The sequence below is a fragment of the Rhodofomes roseus genome, assembly GCF_022264815.1.
Source record: "Rhodofomes roseus strain CIRM-BRFM 1785 chromosome Unknown C8Q71scaffold_18, whole genome shotgun sequence".
NCBI classification, from domain to species: domain Eukaryota; kingdom Fungi; phylum Basidiomycota; class Agaricomycetes; order Polyporales; family Fomitopsidaceae; genus Rhodofomes; species Rhodofomes roseus.
This window is the reverse complement of record NW_025952974.1, coordinates 271,183-295,615: the sequence shown is the minus strand read 5'-3', so window position 1 is coordinate 295,615 and position 24,433 is coordinate 271,183. Positions and strand designations below refer to the sequence as shown.

At 55.9% G+C, this 24,433-nt stretch overlaps 6 protein-coding genes across 6 annotated transcripts; 2 read left to right on the top strand and 4 right to left on the bottom strand.

The window, feature by feature from the left end:
• Nucleotides 1-721: 721 nt before the first annotated feature.
• On the bottom strand, nucleotides 722-3,992 carry C8Q71DRAFT_184100 (phenylacetyl-CoA ligase). The gene is made up of 16 exons (XM_047916830.1): nucleotides 3,596-3,992; nucleotides 3,476-3,530; nucleotides 3,409-3,423; nucleotides 3,244-3,319; nucleotides 2,685-3,139; nucleotides 2,615-2,629; nucleotides 2,534-2,556; nucleotides 2,461-2,484; nucleotides 2,327-2,406; nucleotides 2,235-2,268; nucleotides 2,045-2,174; nucleotides 1,952-1,983; nucleotides 1,722-1,891; nucleotides 1,556-1,652; nucleotides 1,272-1,487; nucleotides 722-1,210 (listed from the first exon to the last, which is right to left on the bottom strand). Exons 1-16 carry the CDS (start codon nucleotides 3,761-3,763, stop codon nucleotides 1,046-1,048), a joined length of 1,755 nt encoding a protein of 584 aa, XP_047776198.1. The 5' UTR covers nucleotides 3,764-3,992; the 3' UTR covers nucleotides 722-1,045.
• A 5,478-nt stretch (nucleotides 3,993-9,470) lies between these two features.
• Nucleotides 9,471-12,076, bottom strand: C8Q71DRAFT_860250 (uncharacterized protein; the record flags this gene model as incomplete). Its single annotated transcript, XM_047927773.1, has 2 exons — nucleotides 9,471-9,560; nucleotides 9,614-12,076. 2 exons carry the CDS (start codon nucleotides 12,074-12,076, stop codon nucleotides 9,471-9,473), a joined length of 2,553 nt encoding a protein of 850 aa, XP_047776197.1.
• A 502-nt stretch (nucleotides 12,077-12,578) lies between these two features.
• On the bottom strand, nucleotides 12,579-13,351 carry C8Q71DRAFT_773519 (uncharacterized protein). The gene is made up of 5 exons (XM_047924458.1): nucleotides 13,273-13,351; nucleotides 13,051-13,205; nucleotides 12,940-12,985; nucleotides 12,851-12,891; nucleotides 12,579-12,776 (listed from the first exon to the last, which is right to left on the bottom strand). The coding sequence occupies exons 1-5, from the start codon at nucleotides 13,273-13,275 to the stop codon at nucleotides 12,653-12,655; spliced, it is 369 nt and encodes a 122-aa protein (XP_047776196.1). The 5' UTR covers nucleotides 13,276-13,351; the 3' UTR covers nucleotides 12,579-12,652.
• Nucleotides 13,352-13,457: 106 nt separating this feature from the next.
• Nucleotides 13,458-16,338, top strand: C8Q71DRAFT_839190 (KRI1-like family C-terminal-domain-containing protein). Its single transcript, XM_047926497.1, has 8 exons — nucleotides 13,458-13,655; nucleotides 13,707-13,892; nucleotides 13,943-13,998; nucleotides 14,053-14,513; nucleotides 14,564-14,839; nucleotides 14,895-15,118; nucleotides 15,176-15,558; nucleotides 15,612-16,338. Exons 1-8 carry the CDS (start codon nucleotides 13,550-13,552, stop codon nucleotides 16,155-16,157), a joined length of 2,238 nt encoding a protein of 745 aa, XP_047776195.1. The 5' UTR covers nucleotides 13,458-13,549; the 3' UTR covers nucleotides 16,158-16,338.
• A 65-nt stretch (nucleotides 16,339-16,403) lies between these two features.
• C8Q71DRAFT_183947 (peptidase S8/S53 domain-containing protein) lies at nucleotides 16,404-19,114 on the bottom strand. Its single transcript, XM_047916829.1, has 10 exons — nucleotides 18,314-19,114; nucleotides 18,138-18,255; nucleotides 17,978-18,085; nucleotides 17,799-17,927; nucleotides 17,630-17,743; nucleotides 17,459-17,574; nucleotides 17,220-17,405; nucleotides 16,978-17,168; nucleotides 16,757-16,904; nucleotides 16,404-16,703 (listed from the first exon to the last, which is right to left on the bottom strand). Exons 1-10 carry the CDS (start codon nucleotides 19,004-19,006, stop codon nucleotides 16,539-16,541), a joined length of 1,968 nt encoding a protein of 655 aa, XP_047776194.1. The 5' UTR covers nucleotides 19,007-19,114; the 3' UTR covers nucleotides 16,404-16,538.
• A 1,237-nt stretch (nucleotides 19,115-20,351) lies between these two features.
• C8Q71DRAFT_183915 (subtilisin-like protein) lies at nucleotides 20,352-22,826 on the top strand. Its single transcript, XM_047916828.1, has 5 exons — nucleotides 20,352-21,358; nucleotides 21,409-22,067; nucleotides 22,119-22,306; nucleotides 22,364-22,511; nucleotides 22,573-22,826. The coding sequence occupies exons 1-5, from the start codon at nucleotides 20,554-20,556 to the stop codon at nucleotides 22,735-22,737; spliced, it is 1,965 nt and encodes a 654-aa protein (XP_047776193.1). The 5' UTR covers nucleotides 20,352-20,553; the 3' UTR covers nucleotides 22,738-22,826.
• The last annotated feature ends 1,607 nt before the right edge of the window (nucleotides 22,827-24,433 follow it).

The following is a 24,433-nucleotide window of genomic DNA, read 5'->3' as shown; positions in this document are numbered from 1 at the left end:
CACCGTAAAATCGTCGTCCCGACTCCCGTAGATTCATTGAGATCAGGTCCATCCCTTAGCTGCCCAACACCCGGCGCCTTGACCGAATGAGCCAGGACAAGACGTCCGAGTGATCGAAGATGGACTCAGAAGTACAAGATGCGAGTTAGACATATCTGTTAATAGCCTTTGAGTAGGAGACTGGTCAACAGCGACGGACGACCGCGTCAACTGTCGCGATGTTCCCTTCTGCGCATGTGACCGTGAGCCCGACCGTGAGCCCGACGCTCGAGCAGCGAGGACTCCGAGTCAGTACTCAGTACTCAGGCCTCAGGCCTCAGGAGCACCACCGTGTTGCCAGCCCGGATGGTCGAGCGTCAGCGACTAGCACTCCGGAGTAGATACGCGTACATTGCGGCTAAATGGACCCATCTCCTCCTCCTCCTCCTCGGACAAGGCCCCGCTGCCAGTTCATCTTCAGTTCAATAACCTCGATGTTCTGTCCCGATCCACGGTCGAGTACATAATCGGTTTGCGCGTTACGACCACGAACTATGTATTGCTTGAATAAGTACCTTCACCTCCATGGTCATCGCGGCTCAGAGCGCGGACTAGTTGTTGAACGTGTACGGACTACGTCAGAGATACGCGCGTGAAAATGTACAGCACTGTTTCGTCGAAACACTATTACCGTGCCTGCACCAGTTGTCAGTGTCACTTCGATGTTTGAGCATACGCCGCGATTCGATTGACGGACTACGGACTGAACTATGTACAGAGTATGTCTACATAGGGCTCCGCCCTCAGTGACAATAAAGGGAACGAACAAACAAACAAACAAACTTCGATGTTTTTTCCGTTGTGACGGGCCATTTACATAGTACTTCAGGTCTTCGGGCTTCAACTAACGAGCATTGTTACATTCATGAAAGATTAGTACCGACACGCCATCGATACGGCACCCATTCCCTCCTCCTCCTATCAACGAGATCAATGTCCGCACTGACCTGTCCAACAATATTGGACTCGAAACCACCAGATAGCCTGACCACTCGAGGCACCAGAGCTAGAGCTTGATCTTGCCCATGAAGTCTATCCGCCTAGGCAATGTTCTCGCCCGCTCCCTCAGCACCCTCCGCAGGATCTTTCCACTCGCATTCTTCGGGATGGTGTCCACGAACTCTACCCCACCTCCAAGCCACTTCTCGCGGGACTTGACTTTCGCGACATGCTGTCCACCGGTCGCAGTCGCAGTCGTTGGCGCACGCTCATCAGAATGAAATGCTACACACCTGATAGATACTTTCTCGCATATCGCGCGCGGCATCCAGGTCCACCGAGACGCTTGCCTGTGAGGAGGGATGGAGGACGATGAAAGCGAACGGTGTCTCGCCGGAGAAGTCGTCTGGCACACCGACGACGCCCGCGTCCGCGACGGCAGGGTGTGCAAGGAGGTGGCCCTCCAATTCAGCGGGGGCGACTTGGTGTCCCCGCACCTTGATGAGCTCCTGTGCGGGTGGATAATCATCAGTACAATTAATCACGGAGGAACATCGTTGTGGAATGACGGGCGTACCTTGATTCGGTCAGTCACGAACAGATCGCCGTTCTCGTGGATCACCACCTCGTCGCCCGTACGGATCCACCCGTCCTCTGTGAACGCTTCCCTTGTCCTAGCCGTCCCACCCACATAGAGTCAGCGTGTCTGTCCACAGTGACACTGGTAAAATTAGATCACTGACGCTGCAGGATTGCGATAGTACCCAAGCGTGACTTGCCCACCCTTGACCCAAAGTTCTCCTGGCTCACCGACGCGCGCGAGCGTCCCGTCCGGCTTGACCACCTTCGCAGTCGTCCCTGCAATGAGGTGCCCACTGCTCCCGGGCGTGCCCACCTTCTGAGAGATGGGCCACTGATTGTCATTCCCACTTATTCAGCTCTATCCCAGCGAGGCGGACAGGGGACAACGTACTGTGCTGACTGCAGAGGTTGTCTCCGTCATCCCTATGAGCCGAAGACCTGCGTCAGTGGAATGAGAACACAAGCGACGGATGGACATGCATACCATATGCCTGGCCGAGATGGACCTGTGGCATGATCTCGAGAAGTTGCGACGTAAGCTCTGCTGTAAGAGGAGCGGCAGCGACCATGCAACATCGAACGTGCGAGAGGTCGTGTTTTCGCGTTGAGGGATGCTAACCCCTCAGTACGCTGAATGAGTTCATACAGCATAGCTCGGGACTAGTAGGACCCACCTTACAGAAGACGACAACTTGCGGAGGAACCAGACTTAATGTGACAAAATCATTGATATCATCCGATATTGAATGGCAGATAACGAACGTACAAGAGGTGAGTGATGCGGTAGCGCTCGATGCTCCGGAGCAGGTTCTCGTGATTGTACTTCTGGATTATAATGACCGACATCTGCAGATCGTCAATGTAGCGAAGGGGCGAAGCTTAGAAGTGCAATTTACCTACCCCACCGAACAGCGTGATATGCAGCTACGAACGTATGAGTCTCTGGAGCAATCGACAACACACGGGAGCGTACATTGGCTGATAGGCCATATATATCTGCAACAAGTGATCCATAAAGCAGCTGATGGGACGATCTGTAGAAAGCACAACGCACGATAGAGAGGAAGTACTGTAATCTTCTCAGCAAATCGTGTTCGTTGTCGCGCAGATCTGTTGTCACATACCAGCCGCACAACGGTCCCCCGGCACGAACCGTATCTCCTCCGTCGGTGCGTAGTCCTCGTTGAGTCTCCACGTCGCGGCGTTCTGCAGGATGTTACAGACCAGGTTATAATGTGAGACCGCAACGGCCTTCGGCTTGCCCGTCGTCCCGCTCGAATAACACAGCACGGCGATCTTCGTCTTCGCCTCACCCTTCTTCAGTCGGCACTCAGGGTACTTGGGTATTCCTACGCCACTCTGGATGACCTCTTCCACTGACCTCACTCCGTCAGGAAGCCGACCTCGAGCCTCAGCCTTGTGCGCGTCGAACACGATCACGTGGTCGTGCGGCAACCCGATCTTGTCGGCAGCCTCAAGCGCGTTAGCGAGGTTGTCGATGTGTGCTAGCAGGAGGCGCGGCCTCGCAATCTCGAGCTGGTAAATAAGCTCGGGCACGGTAAGAGCGGGGCTGGTCATCCTGGAGTTGCCACGAGAATCCGTGGAGTATATATCATAGCAGGTTTAGTGAGGTAGAAGCAGAGTCGCCGCGGCGTTACACGGCTGACAAGAGACTGTGCTTACGCTGCAATAGCACCGAGACGATGGGCACCCCAGATGGATATCGGATAGTCGATGTGGTTCGGGATATACAGTGCAACTACCGATCGCGTTGGCGAGACGTAGCCCAGCACGATACACTGGAGCGTTAACAACGAGAACACATGGGTAGACAGACATTGGGCATACCAACGTCGTTGTTTCCTAAGTACAATTTCAGTTGTAGGATCTTGTAGAGTACGGATTCACTGTTCACCTATACCCCAGATGGCGTGCATAGCTCTAGCGAATGCATCCGTTCGAGAGATGACCTAACGACCACAGGGCACGCATGAGTGAATGTTATTTCAAGCTGGGACCCGTGCCAGACACTCACCTCGGCCTCTGAGACTTCCTTCCCCGTCTCCTCGTCTATCAGCCATGGCGTTCCCTCGGGCCTCCTCGGTCGATTCGGATGCGCCGCTCCATCGAGCATGAACTGCGGCAGCGAGATATCGTCGGGCGGCGGTACATGCAGCGAGATCTTGGAATGGAAGAGCGCCATGTGAGTGTCTAGTAAAGCCCAGACGAGCTGAGCAGAGACGTCAGAAGTAGTGACACTATACTTTACGGGCTGCTTGTTATATGGAGACTGTGAGCGCCCGCCGGGAGATGGGGAGCATGGGTTCTTGATGTGGTCGACCTCCGGCGGGAACGCACTGGATGTCCGCGGGAAACCTCTCTTCGCCTATCCTAGTAGTAGTATCTCAAGCTTGCATTCGTCGTATGTGCATTGAAGTCGAGGGGCTTGTTAGCTGTAGACGAATATCCTTTCGGACGGGGCATATATCTGCGACAGCTACTGACAGCACCTGCGCTCAGCTTCAATGCACTCTCGGTGGCGGCTATGTATGTTCGGCCTCTCACCGTCTGTCATAGTCGGCCATTGAGCGTTCATTATGTCGGAGCATAATGCCAGCAGTCGTGCTGATACAGCTTCGGGCATCGGGCAGATTGCATTCTTGCATTGAATTCGAAGCTTGTTCAAGCTATGGTTAGGAAGATAGGGAGAGACGAATATGGCGTCAACGGGCGGCTCTGCGTCTCGACATTGTGATACAGGTCAAGGATGTATCCTTGATGTGAACTGCGTGAATGAATGAGCACTCGGGGCGGATGTACAACTCAGCATCACGGTGCCCTAACCTTCACAATTCCTCTTCTGCTATCAATTGTAGTCGACGGTGACGCACCACTTAACAGGAAGCCTCGACTCGGATACCGCGGTCTCCAGGGCTTCTACTCACTTCGCTGGATAGCCGCGTTTCGTTAGCTTTCGAAGCAACAAACTGATAGCGTACTCACCGGCGGCAGCTGCGCTTCGGCCTTTTAGAAGCTTGAAAGTGGTCGTCAGTCCAGGGTGTCACGGCATCGCTGTGTATGTACTATGCAACGTCACTCCATATCTGCGCGTAGCTTCCCGGAGCAGCATTCCTTGACCTACATGCGATGTAGGCGGCTGAGACGTAGCTCGAACGGTGGCATGAGATATCCACTACTGACTCTTGCCTGCTCGAGCCTGAGAGAATCAAACGTCGGACAAGACATCTGAGTGCCAGGAGGTCGAGTGCGTGCGATATAGTAGCCTCGGAATCGCAATGGTGACCTTCCAGCGAGGCGTAGGACATTCAATCCATAGATCTAGTACACGACATTCGCGCACAGCGCCAACAATGGCAAGTACCAAGCATTGAAGCAAGCTTACGCCGACCTGGGAAGAGGAGGGAATCGCAATCGCCGGCCGCGGCCGGCGCTGCCCCGGCATCTTCCGCTGATAGTGCCACCTTGGTGCCACCGCACGTGCGCGTAATAACCAGTGAGTACTGAGCGTACAGCTTCAAGTTGGCCACCGCAGTGTTCACTATTAGTACCCTGCTCTCCTGGAGCTGACGAGTACACCGAGGGCTAGCAAGACGACACTACCCGACGTATGCAATCGCACTTGAAGTGACACCTCGCAGCTGGCCGAGCGCTCTCACAGTCAGAACTATTGCGTAGGTCGCCTGCCATTCGGTTACCAGCATGGTGCTGACCGAGCGATATAGTCACAGTAGAGGCATACCTATCCTCCGAGATGATTTGTTGTTCAGGGCCGCGGGTGAAAACCGAAGAGGAAACTCGGGTGTGAGTTCTTAGTCCGACTCTTTAGTGTTGGGATCGCCACCTCTGACCAATTTCAGGGCGGAGGTACTCGGTGCACATTTTACCTTGTGCTGCCCCCTCCTGCTTAGAGCTAAAGTCGTCCCCTGCAACGTGAAAATCAAAGGGGAGAACGTTGGTCAACTCAAGATTGCATTCGAGGCGCACCTGGAGGAGTGCCATCGAGATGACATATGCGTCTCTGAAATGGACGTAGACGGACGTCATGTGCCAGGTTCGGTATGGACCAAAACAGACGGTGATGTGTGCGGAGAGTCGCTTCGCTTGCAACTGGAATCGCGATTTGTTCAACATATTGCGGTCCGGGTCAACGACCTCGCCTTGTACAGCTGTTCCGGCCAGCGATGCGATAGCGAAAACCTTTACGGGCACTCGATCTGTTGTGGTCCATCGAAAAGACATTATCATAAGCTCCAGGTGAGTGGTGAATGCGGTCAGTGGGGACAGTCCCCGCACGCTGCTGACGCGGGTCCAATGTTCGCAGCGAGTACCTCATATTCGTGGATAGCAATTTCCTGCTCTCGAATTTCCACACATATCTGACCTCCGTGCCGTCGTGCACATATATTCGCCGTGTGCTATGCATGATGTTCTTGGATCGCTGGACGGCCCACCTTCTAACACTCTATGAGGTCACACCGTGACATCTGGTGCTGAAGCTCAGTGAAGTCTGGCAGGTCATTTGTTGTCTCCGTTTCCTTCAAGCAATGATGTGTAGCCTGACGTAGTCCCTGTACCATATTGTTCGTTCGAATGAATGCTACTCGTCTGGCTGTGCGCCGGCCCAGGTCCAGGTGGGAGGAAATTCCAATACTAGGATGCGATCGGCGTAAGTCAGAGTCTTCACATGTACAAGAACTGCAGCGACCCGCCGAAGTCATATTAGTAGTTGACAACGGTATCGTTTCCGGCGTGCGTGGCTGCCAATCGAACGTTCTAAGCCCGGTGGTGTACTCGAGCGGTGTACATCATACGCTGCAGCCGGCGCGGCCCTGGTAAATGGTTGCACCACATATTGCGACTCGGAAAACGGGATTGCATTTCGAAGCAGCATGAATGCAGTAACGGTGCTCTCGTCAGTCGTGTGTCGTAGCATAGACGTCCAAATGATGATGCCCGTAGTTGATTGCCATTACTGTAAGTGGCCGCGGTGCCATCAAGTTGCCGTCGCGGATGCGGACGCACTTGTGTTGCTCTCAGCCACCGCCCTCCCCTCCGTCCAAGATGTCTTCTTTATGGTCTGCCTAGGGGAGACTAATATCAGCCTAGTCCGAGTCTGAAGCCGCGTTCTGAGTCTTGCATTGAATTGGTACCTTCAGGCTTCGCCAAAGGCTATGGGTCACCGGTCAACCGGTCAACGCCGGTTCAGATTGTGGAAGACGCGTGGCAAGCAAACTTATTGGAGCACCAACCATCAATCACAAAGAGAATCTGCGCATAAAATGGCTTCTCGTTAGTCAATGCTAGTGGGAACGCTAGGAATCACTGATAGAGGCTACGTACGCCCGTCGCCCACACTTCTGCCTGATGATAGTTTGGTGGTGTACCGTACAATCTAAGTCCACTGGCACCGTGACGGCGCGGCGTTTGTGTAGCTTTATACCTGATTGCATGCGGCCTCGTTCTCGAGTGAGTTTTGACCGCCGACGGGCGGCAGATGCTGGTAGCTCGGGTAGTAGGTAAGCCCTTCAACTTGGGGTCGTTCTTCGATGAACGGACAATCCGAAACGCCATCATGTGACCTAAATAACACGGTCACACACCCTGGGCGTGTCTCCTCCTCCTCCCTCCGCTGAGTCCTGACCACGACGTGAAGCTCTGAGAAACTCAGAATCTGTTGTTTCCACTGCCCACCGTCTTTATCAACGTGCTGCGCGCTGTATTCGCGAATTAGTTTTGCGCGCGCGTCCCTCCCATCGATATCATGGTCTTCCGTCTGCGTGTCGCCCTCATCTTGGCCTGACGGTTCGCAATCTTTCCACCACACCCATCGCCTGTTTGCACTTCTTCTGAAAATTATTCTTACAGGAGGAAACAAACCCTTTCTACTCCGTGCGAAGTGGGTTGCCACCGGTCTCGTACAACCCTCTACAATGCTACCTCACCTGAACACAGTGGTCCGGGTGTAAGGTGTGCGCAGGAAAATGGCAACGTTGTTCCGGTATACTGCATTGGTGGCCTGTTGCGTTTATAAAGGATACACAGAGGCAGATGAACTGTAGTCAAATATTACACCCGGAATGTCTCATCACTCCCTAGACTCGGACTCTGCGCTGGACGAAGCCGCGTGAGTGATCGTGTTGCCCATGCTTTCGCTTTGATCCTTGTCTGAACGTTCTCGTTGTAGCCGACAAATTGGTCCTGATGCGCATCGCTGGTACAACACTCCCAGCACACCTGCGGCACACTATGTGCCCATACTTCCCCAAAGCGCTCTCAAGCGCATATGTTGCTTCGAGGTCTACCGGCGCTTCGCGGACGGCAGAGTCGTTCAGTCTCAATGCGGCGTAGAAATCCGGGGGGACGATGCAAACGGGGTGACGCGGGAGTTTGAAATGCACTTGGCCTCGGATCACCCCCCTCAGATCCGTCAAGAGCCTCAGGGTACTCAAGTAGTGTCTGTTTCTAACTGCAACTGGTTGTACCCCGACGGCACGATCTGCAGCCAAGTGATCAAAGTTCACTCGGATGCCAAGCGTCCATGCTATGCCCTCGCGCAACACGTTGGCAAGAAGACCGACCACTTTGCGTTGCACCTAGCTCGCTGCCAGCGAGAGGACTGTGGCTGCAACAAGGATTTCGCCAGCTACGACGCATTGGCGAGGCACCACAAGAGAGTCGAGTAAGTTCTGCTCGGTATGGTTCAAAGGTACTGACCCGGACATGGCTATTGTAGCGAACGGCTCAACACTCCCCGCAAGTGAGGAGCGCCGCGATGCCCGAAACGCTACGCTCGCCGCGCCGGACGCGACAGCTCCTCCCCGCATCGTCTTCCTAGACGTTCTTATTTCCTCATTATTGTCAGCTGTCTTTCGCTATGCTTTCAAGTTAGCAATAAGTAATCCTCGTCGTCAAGCTCGCCATTCGCTATCACAACTCTCGTCGCTATCTCTGTCGCGCTATCCAACTCTCGTCGCTATCTCCATTGATCGCTCTCTCAGGCTGTCGTCCATCCCGTTTTCCGTGACTCGAAAGCGGTACATATGTCAGTGTAATAGATTTGCTCGGTGAACTTGCGTGTACTTCACTAAGGTGTAGGCCAAAGTGGCATAAATTACGTATCAGACTCAATATCGTTATGCACTGCAAGTGAGGATGTGTAAGCAGGGTGCGAGGCTGCTGCAGATCGTCAACGGTCAGACATTCCGGAGCTCCAGTTGCGGTTGGCACGGGGATACTTGCATTAACAGCTCTAGATCTAGCATGCGTCGGACTCTGTCTCTCGGAAGGTTCCCCAGTGTGCGTAACAGTCATAGTCACTGTCAAGCCATGGTACGGGTGCTTGGGACAAACGTCGATCCGATCGAGGGACCGACATACGCCCACAATCGCATCGCCGTGGATCGCCCTAACAGACCCAGAAGCACTGATCTCCTGTTGATATCATGCTTGGCTCGGTGCCGGATGAACGAAGAAGGCTACACATGTCCATGTCTGATTGAAGAGTAAGTAGTTCAATTACCGAGATCGCCGCTCACGCAGATCGGTCTACCACACAGTATACCAGCAGTAGACATGTGATGTACGTCCTGATTTTGATGACCCGCATGCTCAACGCGAGACTGGCAATAACCAGGAGCGAAAGTCGTGGTAAGGTTGCTCAGAGTCTGTGGATCAGCGACACGAGGATGCATGCAACATAATACTCATGTTCATTATTCAATCAGCTGTAGTCAAGGGTACGATACACTTCTGCTACTTGTACAACCCCTACACGGGGGTACAACCTATCGTCCTGCCCAAACACACTCGAATGAGGTCAACAAACACGCCACCAGAAGGAAACAAATGGACATAAGAACCATAATCAATTGAGACATATGTCATAGAGTTCATATCACGTAGACGTCTTCCTTCTCTAGGCTGTACTCGTCGAGCTTCCGGAAGTACTCGATGCGCGCCTGACGTGATTGGGCACGCTCCTACAGACCGCATCAGCACGCGCACCTCAGCGCAGATCACTCGTAACACTCACCTCGTCCTCCTCAATATCGATCTCCTCGTCTTCATCCCTGGCGCGTTTCTTGCCCTTGCTATCCGGCTTGCTCGAGGGCTTCTGCGAGCGAGATCGCGTGACACGGGTCGAGCTCGAGGGCGGGCGGCTGCTGGTCGATGCGCCCCGTCCGCGGGCTCTTCCTCGCCCCCTCGATGAGCCGCGACCTCTAGCGCTGCTACCACGACCAGTGCCGCTGCGAGGTTTCGCATCTTCTTCTCCCTCACTGTCACTCTCTGCCCCGCCCTCCTCTCCGCTCGCGGCCTCCTCAGCACGCGCCTTGCCCCGACCGCGTCCGCGTCCCCTGCCCGTCGCGCCACGACCGCGTCCTCGTGCCCTTCCTCTTCCCCGCCCTCGCGCACGCTTCGCAGGAGGGTCGGAGGACTCGGATTCGGACTCGTCGTCGGACGCGGGCTTTGCACGTTTCGCAGGCCTCTTCGGGAGGAGCTTCTCCAGATTCTTCGCGGCCTTGATAGGATCCTCTTCGTCCTCCTTCCCGCGCCTACGTTTCCTGGTCGCAGGCTTCGCAACCGGCGTCGGTTCCTCGCGCTCGCTTTCACTTGCCCGCTTCTCCTCATCCCTTTCATCGCGGGCTTCGTCTTCGTCCATGATATCCTCCGCAGCGGCGCGCGCCTGCGGCCGCCTCGCGGGCACAGAGCGTGTCAGGTCCAGCAGCTCCGCAGGGCCCATGCTCCGACTCGGCGTGCCCTCACCCACCTCCGAGCTCTCGTGTTCAAAATCTGGCGTTAGCATCGGGCTTCGCTTTCGTGCGCTCTTCGGCTTGTGCGGCGTGCGCGTCGGGTCCGCCTCAGGGGAGCCCGTCGCCGACTCATCGTCGCCCTGCACCGAGGGTTCGGCGGGCGCAGGGGGAGGAGCCGCGTTCTCCTTGTCCTCTTCTTCGTCTTCGTCCTCTTCTCGGACGTAGACCTCGTCGGGATCGGCGTAGGAAAGGACGTCAGAGTTGCTGTCATATGCGGGCTGGATGAGTGGGTCGCTCGCGGCGGGGTCGGGAAGCTCTGCCTCCGGGAAATCATGCCCCAGACGAGGGCTGTCGATACCGGCGAATCTATCATCTCCGGGATTCGAGTCTGCCTCGGAGCCGCCGTCGGGCGTGGGGAGCTGGAGCGGCTCGGCCACCGCCGTGGAGGGCCCAGGCGTGGGCGACGGCGTGGGGCGAGAGACGACAACGATACCGAGGGGCGGACGGCTCGACGACGCCGGGGCCTTTCCCTTGTCTTTGTCCTTACGGATGGCCTTGAGCTTCCTTTCCGCCGCGATGAACCCGAATGGGTCGTCCTCCGAGCTCCTGCTCCTTTCCTTCTGCAGCGGCACCACGTCGAAGGCTGACCCGAGAGCAACGCTGCCCCCAGCGCCCATGTTCTCTTTATCTTCTGACTCGAGGGGTTCATCATCTTCCAGCTCGGCCATGAGGTCCTCCCGCACTGCAAACGGCACCGCGCCGGGGTCGCCGGGGGAGGGCGGAGGCGGCGAGCTCGGAGGGAGGGACTCCTCCCTGGCGCGCTGCTTCCCCTTCGCCTTCGAGCTCGCGGCAACAGGCGCTGCCTCCCTCTGCGGGGCGCGCATAGACAGCCCGTTCAACGGGAGCCGCGGTCGCCGCTTGCGAAGCGGGGCGGGCGTGCTCTGCATGAGCAGTGGACCGAACCCGCTCTTGATGGGTGTGGGACTCGCAAGGATGCCATCTTCATCGTTAGCGGGGCGCAGCAGCGTCTTGACATGTTTGGGTTTGGGAGTAGGCGGAACGAAGGACGGCGTGCGGTGCTCGAAGGCGAAGACGGGAGGCGGAGGAGGGGGTGGCAGGAAGCCGCCTGAAGGACGGGACGAGCTCGAGAGACGTGCATGTTTCGTTGGGAGGGGACTGGGCGCGGCTTCGACGAGTGGACGGAACGTAGGCGGGGGAAGAGGGCGCCTGTTCGAGAGTGGCCAATTCATCGTCTTGACGGGAGACGGACTGGGTCCCGCAGATGAGTCTGAACTGGCGCCATACGAGAGAGGTTCCCGCTCTGAGCCCGCAGGTACGGGTAGCATAGCAGCGGAAAGCATATTTGAGTGGCGTGCGGCGTCGGAGCGAAAATCAGACGAGTAGCGAGGCATTTCGGACGGTCGCGTTCCTGGCCTCCGGATACGCGATGGTGTTGGAGTCGGGGGCGCGCTCAGCTCAGAACCACTCTCCTCCTCCAGAGGCTCTGGTGGTGGCTGGGGCACTCTGCGGACATGGTGTGGATGCGGGGATGGTGGGACCGAGAGCGGGGTGCCATTCTCGTCCGCAATTCTTGGCACGACTTCAGGGGCGATGGGAAGTGCCCCAAGCGGTTTGCGGGGTTCATTGAAGAGGGCCTCCTTCGCCTTCGACGCGTCTGAGTGGTGAGATTGGGGCGTGTTCCCTGGCGTCTTGTCCTGCAGCGCAGGTCGCCGGCGGGCGCGCATGGGTCTGGTGTACGGCACTTCTGTGGACGGCTGGCAAGTCAAAGCGCGTATACACACCTCTTAGTAAGGAGTAAGATCCCTGGTGCAACCGCCAAATGCTCGTTCCCAGGCGTCTGCTCTGACTGGCGGTATATATCCTTTGTGCTGCTTTTTGTTCAACGAGGTAAACACTGAGAATTGACGCGTCTATATGACACCGAAGGGTTCGTTCTCTCACAACTCACAAGTAGTACAACTGTTGGGCGGCCAAGAGAGACTGAAACCAAGCAAATGCAGAGAGTTGGGGGTCAAAGGGAGAGTGGCAGGCGTTGCGGACGCCCGCCACTCGATCGCCTTCGCTCATGTGACCGTCACGCGCCTGTGGCCCATTGTTCTCGTCACGCGCGTGACACCGTGGTTAGCAGGTCCGACCTCCGAATTATTCGGATTGTCCTCAAGGATCGTTCAGTGCCAGAACTCATATGTACATGAATGGTGTATCACCATGTGAGAGGTACTGCCGTGGAGTGTAACAGAGCATAGAATTAAGCCGATAATGTACACAAGCGAACACCAGTCTCCAATAATCTATCCACGTCAATCTGCATCCTGTGGTCGGGCCACCGTTGGGTCCGTGAAATTATGGTTGCATTTTGTGCAGACGAAGAAGAGGATCATCCGCGTCTCCTTTCGCTTCGACTGGTCTTGGAAGTAGACAGCGCTGAAGGTGCAGGCCGTCCGGTGTCAACAGAAAGCAAGACGAAGATGCTTGTGGAAAAAACTGAAAGTACGCACTCATCGTTTCCACACTGCGGACATTGCATGTTGGCATGCGCCTAGAGGATTGTGAGACGAAAGCGCAGAGTGGAGCCAAATGTACGCACCAATGTCGTATCGTTCATAAGGTCTCCCGTAACACCGACCTGCTCTCTGGGATGGACTGTTGAGCACTGAACAGAAGAAACACTCGCACGCTCGCAGGTAGGGGAACGTACTTTGTCACAGTCAACAAGTCGTTCCTGTAAACACACTTGTTCTCTCCAATCTCATCGTAGTTGCATATCCGGCAGGCGTAGACCATGATGCGCCGTTGCGGGTCGGCTTTGGGATACAGCAGGTTGTTGCATTCCGAGCAAAAGTGGAGGGAGGCCTAGTATCCCCGCGTAGCCCACATGTTAGTTGCCACCAAGTTCTACCATCCCGTCGTCTGTACACACCATACTATCAAATGTGCTGCAAGGGAAGCCCCAGCCACGGCAGGATATGAAAGCGGTGGTGGAGGTACGGTAAGAGAAGGAAGACTGGGCTGAACCGAACGCGGTGAGCACTGTCAGCGCTCGTCCCGACTCGATCACGTGCCGATATTTTCTCCGCACTGCCATTTCAATTTACGAGCCCTCGAGCTTTCGATCGTCGTACTTGTCCTCGAGCGGGTTGCCGCCAGGACTCCATCTCTCCATCCAACACCAGATACATACACCATAGCTATTCAAGATGCTCTCGGACGAGTCTGAAAACGAAGGCATCAACCAGCTCACCATCAACGAACACTTCGCCAAGGCGTTTGAATACCGCAAGGAGCGCGAGGAGCTCGCGAAGCGTACGTCCTCCTGCGCCCACCTCGCCCAAAGCTAACTCAGCGCCAGTGCAGTGAAGGAGAAGTATGGGTCTGACGCAGAAGAAGATGGCGTAGACGAGGATGACTCGGAGGACGAAAGCGAGGACGAGGACGGCGAGGAGCTCACCCCAGCTGTAGATGCGGCAATTTTGAGGACGCTCCTGAGAATAAGGAAGAAGGACCCGGCGATCTATGAAGGCGGGAAGGATATATTTGAAGGTGAGTTTGGCTGGTCGTCGGCATTGGCGTCGCTAATTCGAGGCATACAGAGGAACGCCAGAAAACGGGCAATGCAGCCCCGGTAACGCGTGCACCAAAAGACAAGGTCTGTCACTCATGCAGTATATGTAATCTATGGTATTTGACCCTTGTGGTATAGTCTAAACCCTTGACGATGCGCCAACACGCCCTCGCCTCCGCACTCAACCCCTCCTCCCGCTCACCCTCCCCCGAACCGCTGACACACGTCGCCGAGCAAGCCGCCCTCCGCAAGGAGACCATCTCCGCCTTCCACGACGCTGTAAGCAGGCCCAAGGAAGAAGATGAAGATGACGGCTTCCTCGTGCCGCGGGAAAAGACGAAGGACGAGACCGAGAGGGAGGAAGAGGAGTACCGGCAGTTCCTGGAGCGCGAGGTAGGCGCCGACCTGAAGGAGATTGTCACGCTGGACACAGGTACTGCTGGAGGTGGAGAGGAGGCGGAGCCAGAGCCAGAGCCAGAGCCAGAGGTGAAAGAGGAGGGCAAGGAGAAGAGCAAGAAGAAGAAAAAGAAGGAAGAGGCGAAAGGGAAGGGGAAAGGGAAGGAGAGCAAGGAAGAGCAAGACCAGGAGTTCCTTATCAAGTGCGCTGCACCATCTGTCCCGTTACCACGCTGACACTTGCATTGTCAAGCTACATCCTAAATCGCGGCTGGATTGACCATGCCTCACGCCGGCTCCCAACGTACAAGGAGATCGTCGGCTCGAAGTCCAAGAAGGGCAAGAAGAGCAAGGGGAAGGCCAAGGACGGCGGCTCCTCCAGCTCTTCAGCCTCCGCTTCGGATGCTGAGGACATCAAGTCTGAGGGAGAACACGGTGCGGTCTCTGGAGGAGAGGAAATCGACGAGGACGAGTTCGACGATGTCGCGGATCGCTTCGAGAGCTCGTACAACTTCCGTTTCGAAGAGCCGTGCGTCTTCTCACACCAGCACGTCCGCATATACTCACTAGAAGGGCATCTCCAGAGGAGCAGATACCATCGCGCGGTACCCACGAAACATCGATTCCCTCGTCCGGAGACAGGACACTTCACGGAAAGAAGCGCGTGAAAACCGCAAGGCTCGCAAAGAAGAGGAACTATTGAAGAAGCGTGAAGAGGTGAAGCGCTTGAAGTCGCTCAAAATGAAGGACTTGCAGGTACGACTGGAAATGATCAGCAAGGAGGGTGGCAAGGCACTTGCGAGTGACGGTTCGTGTCGTCCCTCATGCGTTTTCTGTCGTCTGACTCGATGGATATCCTTTTCAGCATTGCAAGAGCTTGATCTTGAGGGCGACTGGGACCCCGATGCGCACGATCGACAAATGGCGGAGCTCTACGAGCGCGACGCTGACGATGACGCACTCGACGATGATGATAAGCCTACGTGGGACGACATCGATATCACGGACATCGTGCCCCCAGAGGAGGAGTCTGACGAAGAGGCGTCCTCGAGCAAGAAGAAAAAGAAGAAGAAAAAGAAGAAGGACGAAGGTGGTGTGGACGAGGGCGGTGTGGACATCGACGAAATGGACGCTGCGGTAGAGCGCGGGCCCGTGGATGAGGAGGAGTGGGACGGTACTGAGGAAATGCGCAAGCAGGTACTGGAGAAATACATGGACGAGCTCTACGGACTCGAGTTCAACGATATGGTCCGCCTCACTTTCTTCCCTCTCTTCACATCCTGCTCACCCATTCTATGTAGGTCGGCGACATGCCCACGCGCTTCAAGTACGCTCGCGTCGCGCCCCAAACTTTCGGCCTCTCCGCCACCGAGATTCTCATGGCGACCGACGCGGAGCTGAACCAGTTCATGGGTGTCAAGAAGCTCGCGCCGTACCGCAAGGAGGGCAAGGGCAAGACCTGGGACGGCCAGCGCACCGCGCGGCTCAAGGAGCTCAAGGATAAGCTGAAGGACCGCGGGATCGTGCTCGGCGAGGGCGGTGCGGACAGGGACAGGACAGAGAAGCCGAAGAAGAGGAAGGGAAAGAAGGAGCGGATGAGGGAGAAGGTCACCGCCGCTGGTGGTGATGCGGAGGCAGGAGAGGCGGCGGGCGGCGCCGAGGATGGGTACGATAGTGCGGACGTGGAGAAGGAAGCGGGAAGGAAGGCGAAGCGGAGGAAGGTGGATGAAGAAGACGGTAGGATGGACTCAGTGAAGAATGGCGATGGACAGGATGAGTCGACGAGGAAGAAGCGAAGGCGGCATAAAAAGTCACATCATGGCGTGACGGTAGATGGGGAGGCATGAGTGATATCCACTTCGCTGCCCTTGTCTAATACACATCTCATTTGCGATCACACTACCGCAAATCCATGGTTGTTCTCAACTGTGAGTTGTGTCGTCCATGCATCAACTGATAGCGTCTTGTCAGATTTCGCAATGAACGAGGCCTTTAGGGGTAACGAGACTTGCACAACTCACATGGTGCTTTTGGATGCTTGTCAGCGGTCCAGCACGCCGTTCTCAGATCTCACTCAATGCAGCATCAGCTAGGTACGTTCCTGGCAGCAATGCTGATTGGTCCGTGTAGCAGTCTATACCATAGCGGACAGCCAACAAACTATTACAACGATACCGACGGGACAGACGAACGCGATCGCTGGGATTATCTTGAAGGGGCACTGCTGCTCAAGGCAGATCGAGCCAAAGCTCCACCAGCTTGCTGAAGTTCGGTGTTCCGACGCCAGTGACGGGGTCCCAGCCTGGCTGAGCGTAGAAACCTTCAGTGTCACATCCTTGGTTTGACCCAGTGGTGATGTCGTTGAACGCAGCCATGAAGGCCGGAGTGTAGATCTACAGGCGGCTTTCAGCATACACTGGACGCTGTGAGCAAGCAAGAAACTTACGGTAGGGTTGATGAACCCGATTGGTCCCTTACCGACAGCGAGTCGAGCGTCGTTGATCCCAGAGAAGATGGCGGCGGAGACCGGGGAGGAACATGAGGTTCCGTAGACTAGCCAGAATTCGCCGTCGATGGCGACGACGTAGTTCGCTCTGTGAAGCAAGGATTGAGGACAGGTTCAGCTGCGTTTCACTCGATGAGAACTGAGTTGATGACTCTACTCACCCATTCGCAGCGATGTCAGGGAAGCCACGGCTCGTTCCAGAGCTGTTGTAGAGAGTCGGCGCATAGGGAGGCGGGTAGTTCGTCAGGTAGTACTCCACAGCTGTCTTCTGATACGACGGCATGGGGAAGACATTCGAGAACCCGCCACCGGAGTAGATGACTTGCTCGCATGCGCTCTCTGGTTCATATACCTTGCAGGGCTTCAATGGAGTGCTCCTGGATTGAGGGGACAAGGTACTTACCGTCGAGTTCGGGTTCACTTGGGTCGCCCCGACGCTAGTGATGTATGGGCACGTTCCTGGGAAGCTCGGGTTGAAATCTGGTGCACCGTCTGCTTGTGTTCCGTTAGGGTACAGGCAGACGCCGTCATTGCCTGCGACGCCGTAGTCACCCGAGGAATACAGGACAGTTACTCCCATCAGGCCCAACTGACCGTGCAATGTGAGGTGCGTCATACAGGTGATCTAGTAGTGCTACGCACCTTGGCGTACTCGGCACATTGCCTCTCCTCGTACGCCGGAGTCAGGTCGGCTTCGTTGTACGAGTACGAAGTGGACATGACATAGGCCGGAGTGACGGTCCCGCAGGACTCTGGGCCTGGGAGCAACTGTCACTCGCAAGTTCCAGGGTTCATGAATGAAACGCAACACACCCTCATATCCACCATATGGATCCGGATAGATCGAGTCGTATTCGGGGTTGTCGCCGCCCTCAAAGTAGCAGTACGATCCGTCGAGCGCATCAAGTAAGTTATTGAACGAGGCACCTATGTAACATGAGGACCATCAGCAGATAGCAGTAATTTTGTTTCAGTTACGGACCCTCAACGTCGTCGCCTGCTTGGTAAAGCTGAACGGGCTGTGTACGGCCCACGAGCGTCATCGCATATTGCAGATCCAGGTTGGATTCACCGTTGTAGTCGAAGCCAGTCTGATTGGTCTGCACAAAGCCTTCGACGAGACATCAATCCCAAGTATGACATTTGTCTCGCAGTACATACCACCGTCGATGCTGTTGAGTACAGGCCGCTCGCCGATCTGAGCGGGCGAGTAGTTGGCGAAGAACATATCGAGGTCAGTCGCGACATAGGCTTCAGGAGTGTATTCCACTATGATGCAGAGTGTCAGGATCGTTCGAGAGGTCACAGACATCACCCGTACCAATCGCGATTGAATTGCGCTCAGGAGCGACAGGCGTGTAGTCGAAACTATATAAGACACGCAGACAGTCGGGGACGATTTGCTCATCGCAATAAGCAAGCGCCGGGTCTACCACGGGCTGTCGGGCGTATCGTTAACGGCCTCTCACTTCGACCTAGCCAATAACGCGTACGTACCTGGATAGTGCCAGAAGTCTTCGGGAAGGATGCACCAAAGCCAGGCTGGCCAACAGCATGGGCGGCCGCGCTCCCGCTCGACGGCGCGTCCCTCTTCTCCAGCTGGACCGGCTTGCTCTTTGGTTTGACGTCGAAGTGCAGCGTCGGCGTCACGATCTCGACGTGCTTCGCGACGTCCTCCGGGAGGTGGTACTTCTCGTGGCACGCGACGTGCGTGCGCTCCTCGTCGCCCTCGAACTGGTACACATGGTACTCCGTCTCAAGCAGACGCTCCGCCTCTTCAACTGTTAGGTCCGCTTGAAGCCACCCGCCGCCAGCGCTGAGGTTCACGCGTGCGGCGTCGAGCCCTCCAGCCTCAGCGAGCCACGCACGGACGGTGTCGATCGACTCGCGCGAGGGACGGAACGTCTCGGCGATGCGACCTGGGGCCCAGTGCTTTCCGTAGTTGGGTGAGGACGGGTGGGAGACGTCGAGGAGATACGCCTCGATATTCTCGATGTTTGGCTGGGCGAGGCCAATCCTGAACGGGAGGATCAAGCCAGGGTCTGCGCGCCGGATGGCGTTCCATCCGCGGGGTACATGGTTACGCGATTCATGCACAACCGTGCGCGAGTTGGCAGGCGCACCAGACGCGATGAGGGAAAGGGTGAAGATGAGCGCAAAGGATGAGGCTAGACGGGCTGCGAGCAACATCCTGCCAGTAGGCGGCGAGGGTGGGTCACGAAGTCGGTAGCCTCGGCGTGCACGAAGCTGACGATTTCAATCTTTCTTTAAGGGGAGGGGCATGCAGGCTGACTGTGCAGCAGTGTGTTTATCGCGAGCTCTGATGTTAGTCCTGTGAGTCTCCGAGGATCGCCATAAGGCGGTGGGACACAGGAGTAGCTGACATTCGAGCTATCGTACGTGCGAAGGCCCCTTGTCGGAAACTTGGCTCTTCAGAAACGTTACTTCGCGTCCACTCACCTAGGTTATATGACATCAGTGTGTGTTCGAGTGGCGATGAACCTCGTAGACTCTTGACGACGAGCAGTACAGCGGGCAGTGCCTAGAGCAAAATTAAGTAGTCCCCACACGAGCATCGAAGTTCGCAAATCAGGTACGCATACCGTTGGGTGCAGAAGCAAGCAATTCCAGGGACTCGTGCACCCACCGGCCGAGGAAGTGTGTGAGTGCATCGAAGCATATATAGCCTTGCTCGCCCCGGCTGCATTCGCATTACCCATGGGCAGGATGACATTGCTATCCTTGCTATCATTCTGTTCATGTGCCGCACTCTCTGCTGACCTATGCGTCGGTTCCACTCCTTGGTCTTTATTTGAGGAGTCATACATAGTATGCGTGCAGTGTCTGGACTCTGATACGGCGAGACAGAGATGATAGTTCGAGTATCGACGACAAGGTTTCGGCATAGGTTCGTCGTGTGGGAGTTGGTGCGACTGACGCTGGACGATGTGAGTGGAGGCTTCAAGGCGGCTTTGAATAAGACGGGATTATGTACGGATTGAATCTGTTTTCGAGTTCGAGAAGTGGTGACGGTCACTGGCGGCGACTCGGAGATCGGCCATCTCGGGCGCTTACGCGTCGGTGGCACGAGGCTGGGCTTGTCTCCTCCTCCGAACCTGGACCATCTCACCCGCATCCTCCTCTTCGACTGACCTAGGCAATGCGACAGCTCAACGCGACTCAATATCTTTATGCGTAGGTCTATACACGGTCGCATGAACGCACAGTCAATCACGAGTCTAGACTCGGTGGGCAATTGGACAGTGTGTGAGTACCCGTGGACTCGTTTGCCAGTGGTCATCAGAGGCTCAATCACTTGCAGTTCTCGCTGATTGTGTTTGACAATCGTGTGTTATTTGCAACGAGCGGAGAATGGTGCCATACAATCGGAGGCTCTGCCATGTTCAATTGATTTGCACCGCCTATCAGGGACTTACCTGTAAGTCAAGTGGTCAGCATTGTCTCCTCGTTCTGTTGATGCAATCGAAATTTTGCAGGCCAGATACGTGGTGTAACTATCCGCGCGGAAATTGCATTTGCCAGCCACATCTACATCGAAGTCCAACGTGCCTGGCCAAGCGGTTCGTGAATACCGTCATTGCGTACAGGCACTTCCTGGCGACGGACATACCTTCCCGACAGTATACAGTGTGGACCTCACACGCGCGTGAGGATATATAACGGGCAAACTGATAGAGACACGTTCTTTCGTAGCACAGGGCGTCTCCATCTCAAGGATGATGGTGCTCTCTAGTCGCCTGGTCGCCCTTGCCCTCGTCCTATATGTCACCGCTGTCCCCGCCCCCACTGGTCATATCGTCCACGAGGTACGGGACATCATCCCCCGCGGATGGACAGCCGTCCGACGAGCGGAGCCAGACATGGTCCTTCCCTTCCGTGTCGGGCTCGTGCAGCCCAATCTAGAGAACATCGAGGAGTACATCATGGACGTATCTCACCCCGAGTCGCCTAACTACGGTAAACACTGGACTCCGGCCAAGGTCGCATCGACGTTTCGCCCGACGAAGGAGTCTGTCGACACTGTGCGCACCTGGCTCGTGGAGAGCGGCGTCGCTTCTGAGCGCGTCAAGCTAGGTACGGGTGGGAGCTGGATAAAAGTGAACGTGACGATCGAGGAGGCGGAACGTCTGCTGGGCACGGAGTACTACGTCTACCAGTTCGGTGAGGACGAGAGCCACACGCACGTTGCGTGCCATGAGAAGTACCACCTTCCGGAACACGTCTCGAAGCACGTCGAGATCGTGTCACCGACCCTCCACTTTGATACCAAACCTCGCGGACCCGCCGGACAGTGGCAGAAGCTCGGTAGCAGGGACGATGCGAGTGCGAGCTCAAACTCTTCTGCGCATGCCATCGGCCAGCCTGGATTCGGTACGAGCTTCCCCAAGACTACGGGTACGGTGCAGGGCATCATCGATCAGTTGGAGAACTGCGACGAGCAGATCGTCCCGAACTGTCTGCGCGCGCTATATGACTTCGACTACTACCCTCTCGTCCCGGAGAAGAACTCGCTTGCTATCGGTGAGCTCTGTATCTCCTGTGTTGCCTGCTTGACTGATAAATATACACAGTCGAATACACTCCCCAGGCATATAACGCGAGCGACCTAGACATATTCTTCGGCAATTTCTCGCCCAGCCAGGTTGGGCAACGGCCTATCCTGTACAGCATCGATGGAGGCTATCTTGAGACGGAAGACGGCGGTGGATTCTACTACAACGGCGAGTCTAACCTCGACCTGCAGTACTCCATGACGCTCGTTGGCCCACGGCAGCCTGTGCAACTTTACCAGGCGGGCGACTTCTACGAGGGCGCCTCCTTCGGTAACCTACTCGACGCACTCGACGCGTCGTACTGCACTTTTGAGGGTGGCGACGACCCCGAATTTGATGCGACGTATCCGGACCCGCACGGCGGCGGCTACGAGGGCCCCGAGAACTGTGGCACAGTCTCCCCTGCGTACATCATGTCAACGTCGTATGGATACACGGAGGCAGACCTGACGCCGGCGTATGAGCAGAGGCAGTGCGCCGAGTATGCGAAACTCGGGCTCATGGGCATCACGGTGCTTTATTCGTCTGGCGACTATGGTGTTGCGGGGATTGGTGAAGCCTGCTTGGATGCTGACGGCCAGGTGGACTGGTTTGGCCACACTTTTGCGCCAGCCTTCCCCGTCGACTGTCCTTACGTCACCGCGGTCGGTGCGACGCGGGTCAACCCGAACTCAACTGTACGTGCACTGAACGTTCCAGTTCAGTTCACGGTTGATCATCCTTCACAGATCTTCGAGCCTGAAAGCGCATGTGAACAGATTATCCAATCCGGCGGTGGCTTCTCGAACGTATTCCCCGTGCCGTCGTACCAGGCAGCTGCAGTGGAACACTATCTGGCTAACTACCCACCTGGCTACCCTGACGGCACGTATAACACTTCCGGTTCGCGTGCCTATCCTGACATCTCTGCCAACGGGTGAGTGGAACGCTATGACTGGGAGTTTACAACGATCAGTGCTCATGCGATTTGTAGTGCGAACTACGTCGTCGCTGTCCAGGGTGAATACTATCTTGTTTACGGCACCTCGTGCTCGTCGCCTGTTTCTGCGGCGATCTTCTCCGCTATCAACGATGCCCGCCTCGCCATTGGGAAGTCGCCGATTGGATTTATCAACCCCGCGGTGCGTGCGCTTGCTAGTTACTACATATATGCTGTCCGACTTAGATGCATTTGCTTGACAGATCTACACTCCTGAATTCATGGCGGCATTCAACGACATTACTACCGGTTCAAACCCGGGCTGCGGCACGGAAGGCTTCTACGCCCAGCCCGGGTGGGACCCGGTGACGGGTGTAGGCACACCGAACTTCGTGAAGCTGCTTGCCCTCTGGCTGGCACTTCCGTGATTGCATTCCGGTGCACTCCGAATGGGACTTGCGAAGCGGACTTGAACGATAATTGTTCCAGTGCATACTTGTACATGTGCTGGAAAGATGAATACTGGTCGTGGGATGTTCGTGTGATCGGGTCATGTACAAGCTGGGGTTTCTCTGAATATCACTTCTCCAGCAGTTGACGACGATTGGCCCCCCAGGACTTCTTTGGAGATGGTTACAGCCTGGCTCAGATTTCGGGTTGCTGTATGTCACTCGAGCGAACAATCGAGGGGACAGGTAAGAGAGGCCAGAGCAACTCCTACAAAAGCTGGATCCGAGTACGTTGCTCTCAACTCCCAATCCGAACGTCCGACCCACCCGGGCGAATGTCGGTCGCCGTCGTAAACCCGCACTCGGGTGCCTTGCTTCGAAACTTCGCTCAGCTAGAGCGGCCGGACAGAGTATCGGAGTACGTGACTTATTACCAACAAGCTTCCGTATTGACTAACTGCGGCATCAGGAGCCTTGCTGGGACCGGACGCGGACGAGGAGGGGCCATGAGGGATCGCTTTTGGTGGAGTACTGCTGCCTGCGGGCTTGAGAGGCCGACGAAGACTTGTCGAGGCATCGCAAAGTATTGTGCAACTGTGATGAGTAGCATTCCATTGATACCTGGATCGTCTGATCAAACTGTCGTAAACCCGAGCTTGTGTGCTTCGCGAGTTCGCAGAGTCGGAGCGGTGACACAGATCCGGAGTGCCTGCTGGTACCTGAAATCCGGCTCCTCGATGAGACCAGGAGTGGATAAGGGATGTGTTGTGCATAGGGTGTGGGATGCAGGGACGCAGGGTCCAATAGCCTGTATCGTATGGAACTCGGCTAGCCGAGCGTCGGAGGCTGGTGTAGAGTCGTCGAGACACCGCGAGGCATCGATCGCGGTATGTAAGCACAATTGGGTGATAATCCTAGAGGTGCCGCATTGAGAATACCACAGGACGGAACTTCTTTGACAACGGACTCACCTGGCCGCACTGTTCACGGTACGGAGGCATGTCTCCGCTATTGCCCTACTCACCGAGACCTGCATGTGTGCATTAGCTCATCAGCGTCAACAACTTCACACTGGATACAATAGTTATTGTCGGCTCCGCGGCAGGAAGCGTTCACGTCCTGCCAGCGCCCGCAGGCTGAAGAAGTCGCTTCAGCCTTCAGCTTCAGTAGGTTCTGCGTACATACAGGGGCGGCGCCAACGCTCTAACGTTTACTCATTTAGTGTGTTGTCTACCAGCCGGGATCACCAAGAGAGTCGAGACGAAGTTGCTCAAGCTCAATTGCGACGCCACTGGGCCTTCGAGTGGCTGTGATTTCGGATAAGATGAGATTGAATTTGGATTGAATTTGCTTCCTCGAGAGCTGACCGTGACGCGCTGACGGTGCGTGCCGGCGGCATAACTTATCTCTAGGCGCTTACAGTGTACACGCAAATCTTCAAGCTTGTCCTCGACCAGTCTCCTCCCCATCCGCTCAGGCGAGGTAGGGGGCCCCATGTCGATAGCTTCTGCAATGTTAAATCTCGCCCACCACACTTCAGCCACAATCCCGCCACCTACATTTGATTCCCGCACCCAATCCGCCCCCTCTCCGCCCCTCCCATCTCCGCCCATTTCAAACCCCACAATCTTAAACCCCTCTACCTCGCCAGAGCGGCTGGCAGAAAACATTTGTA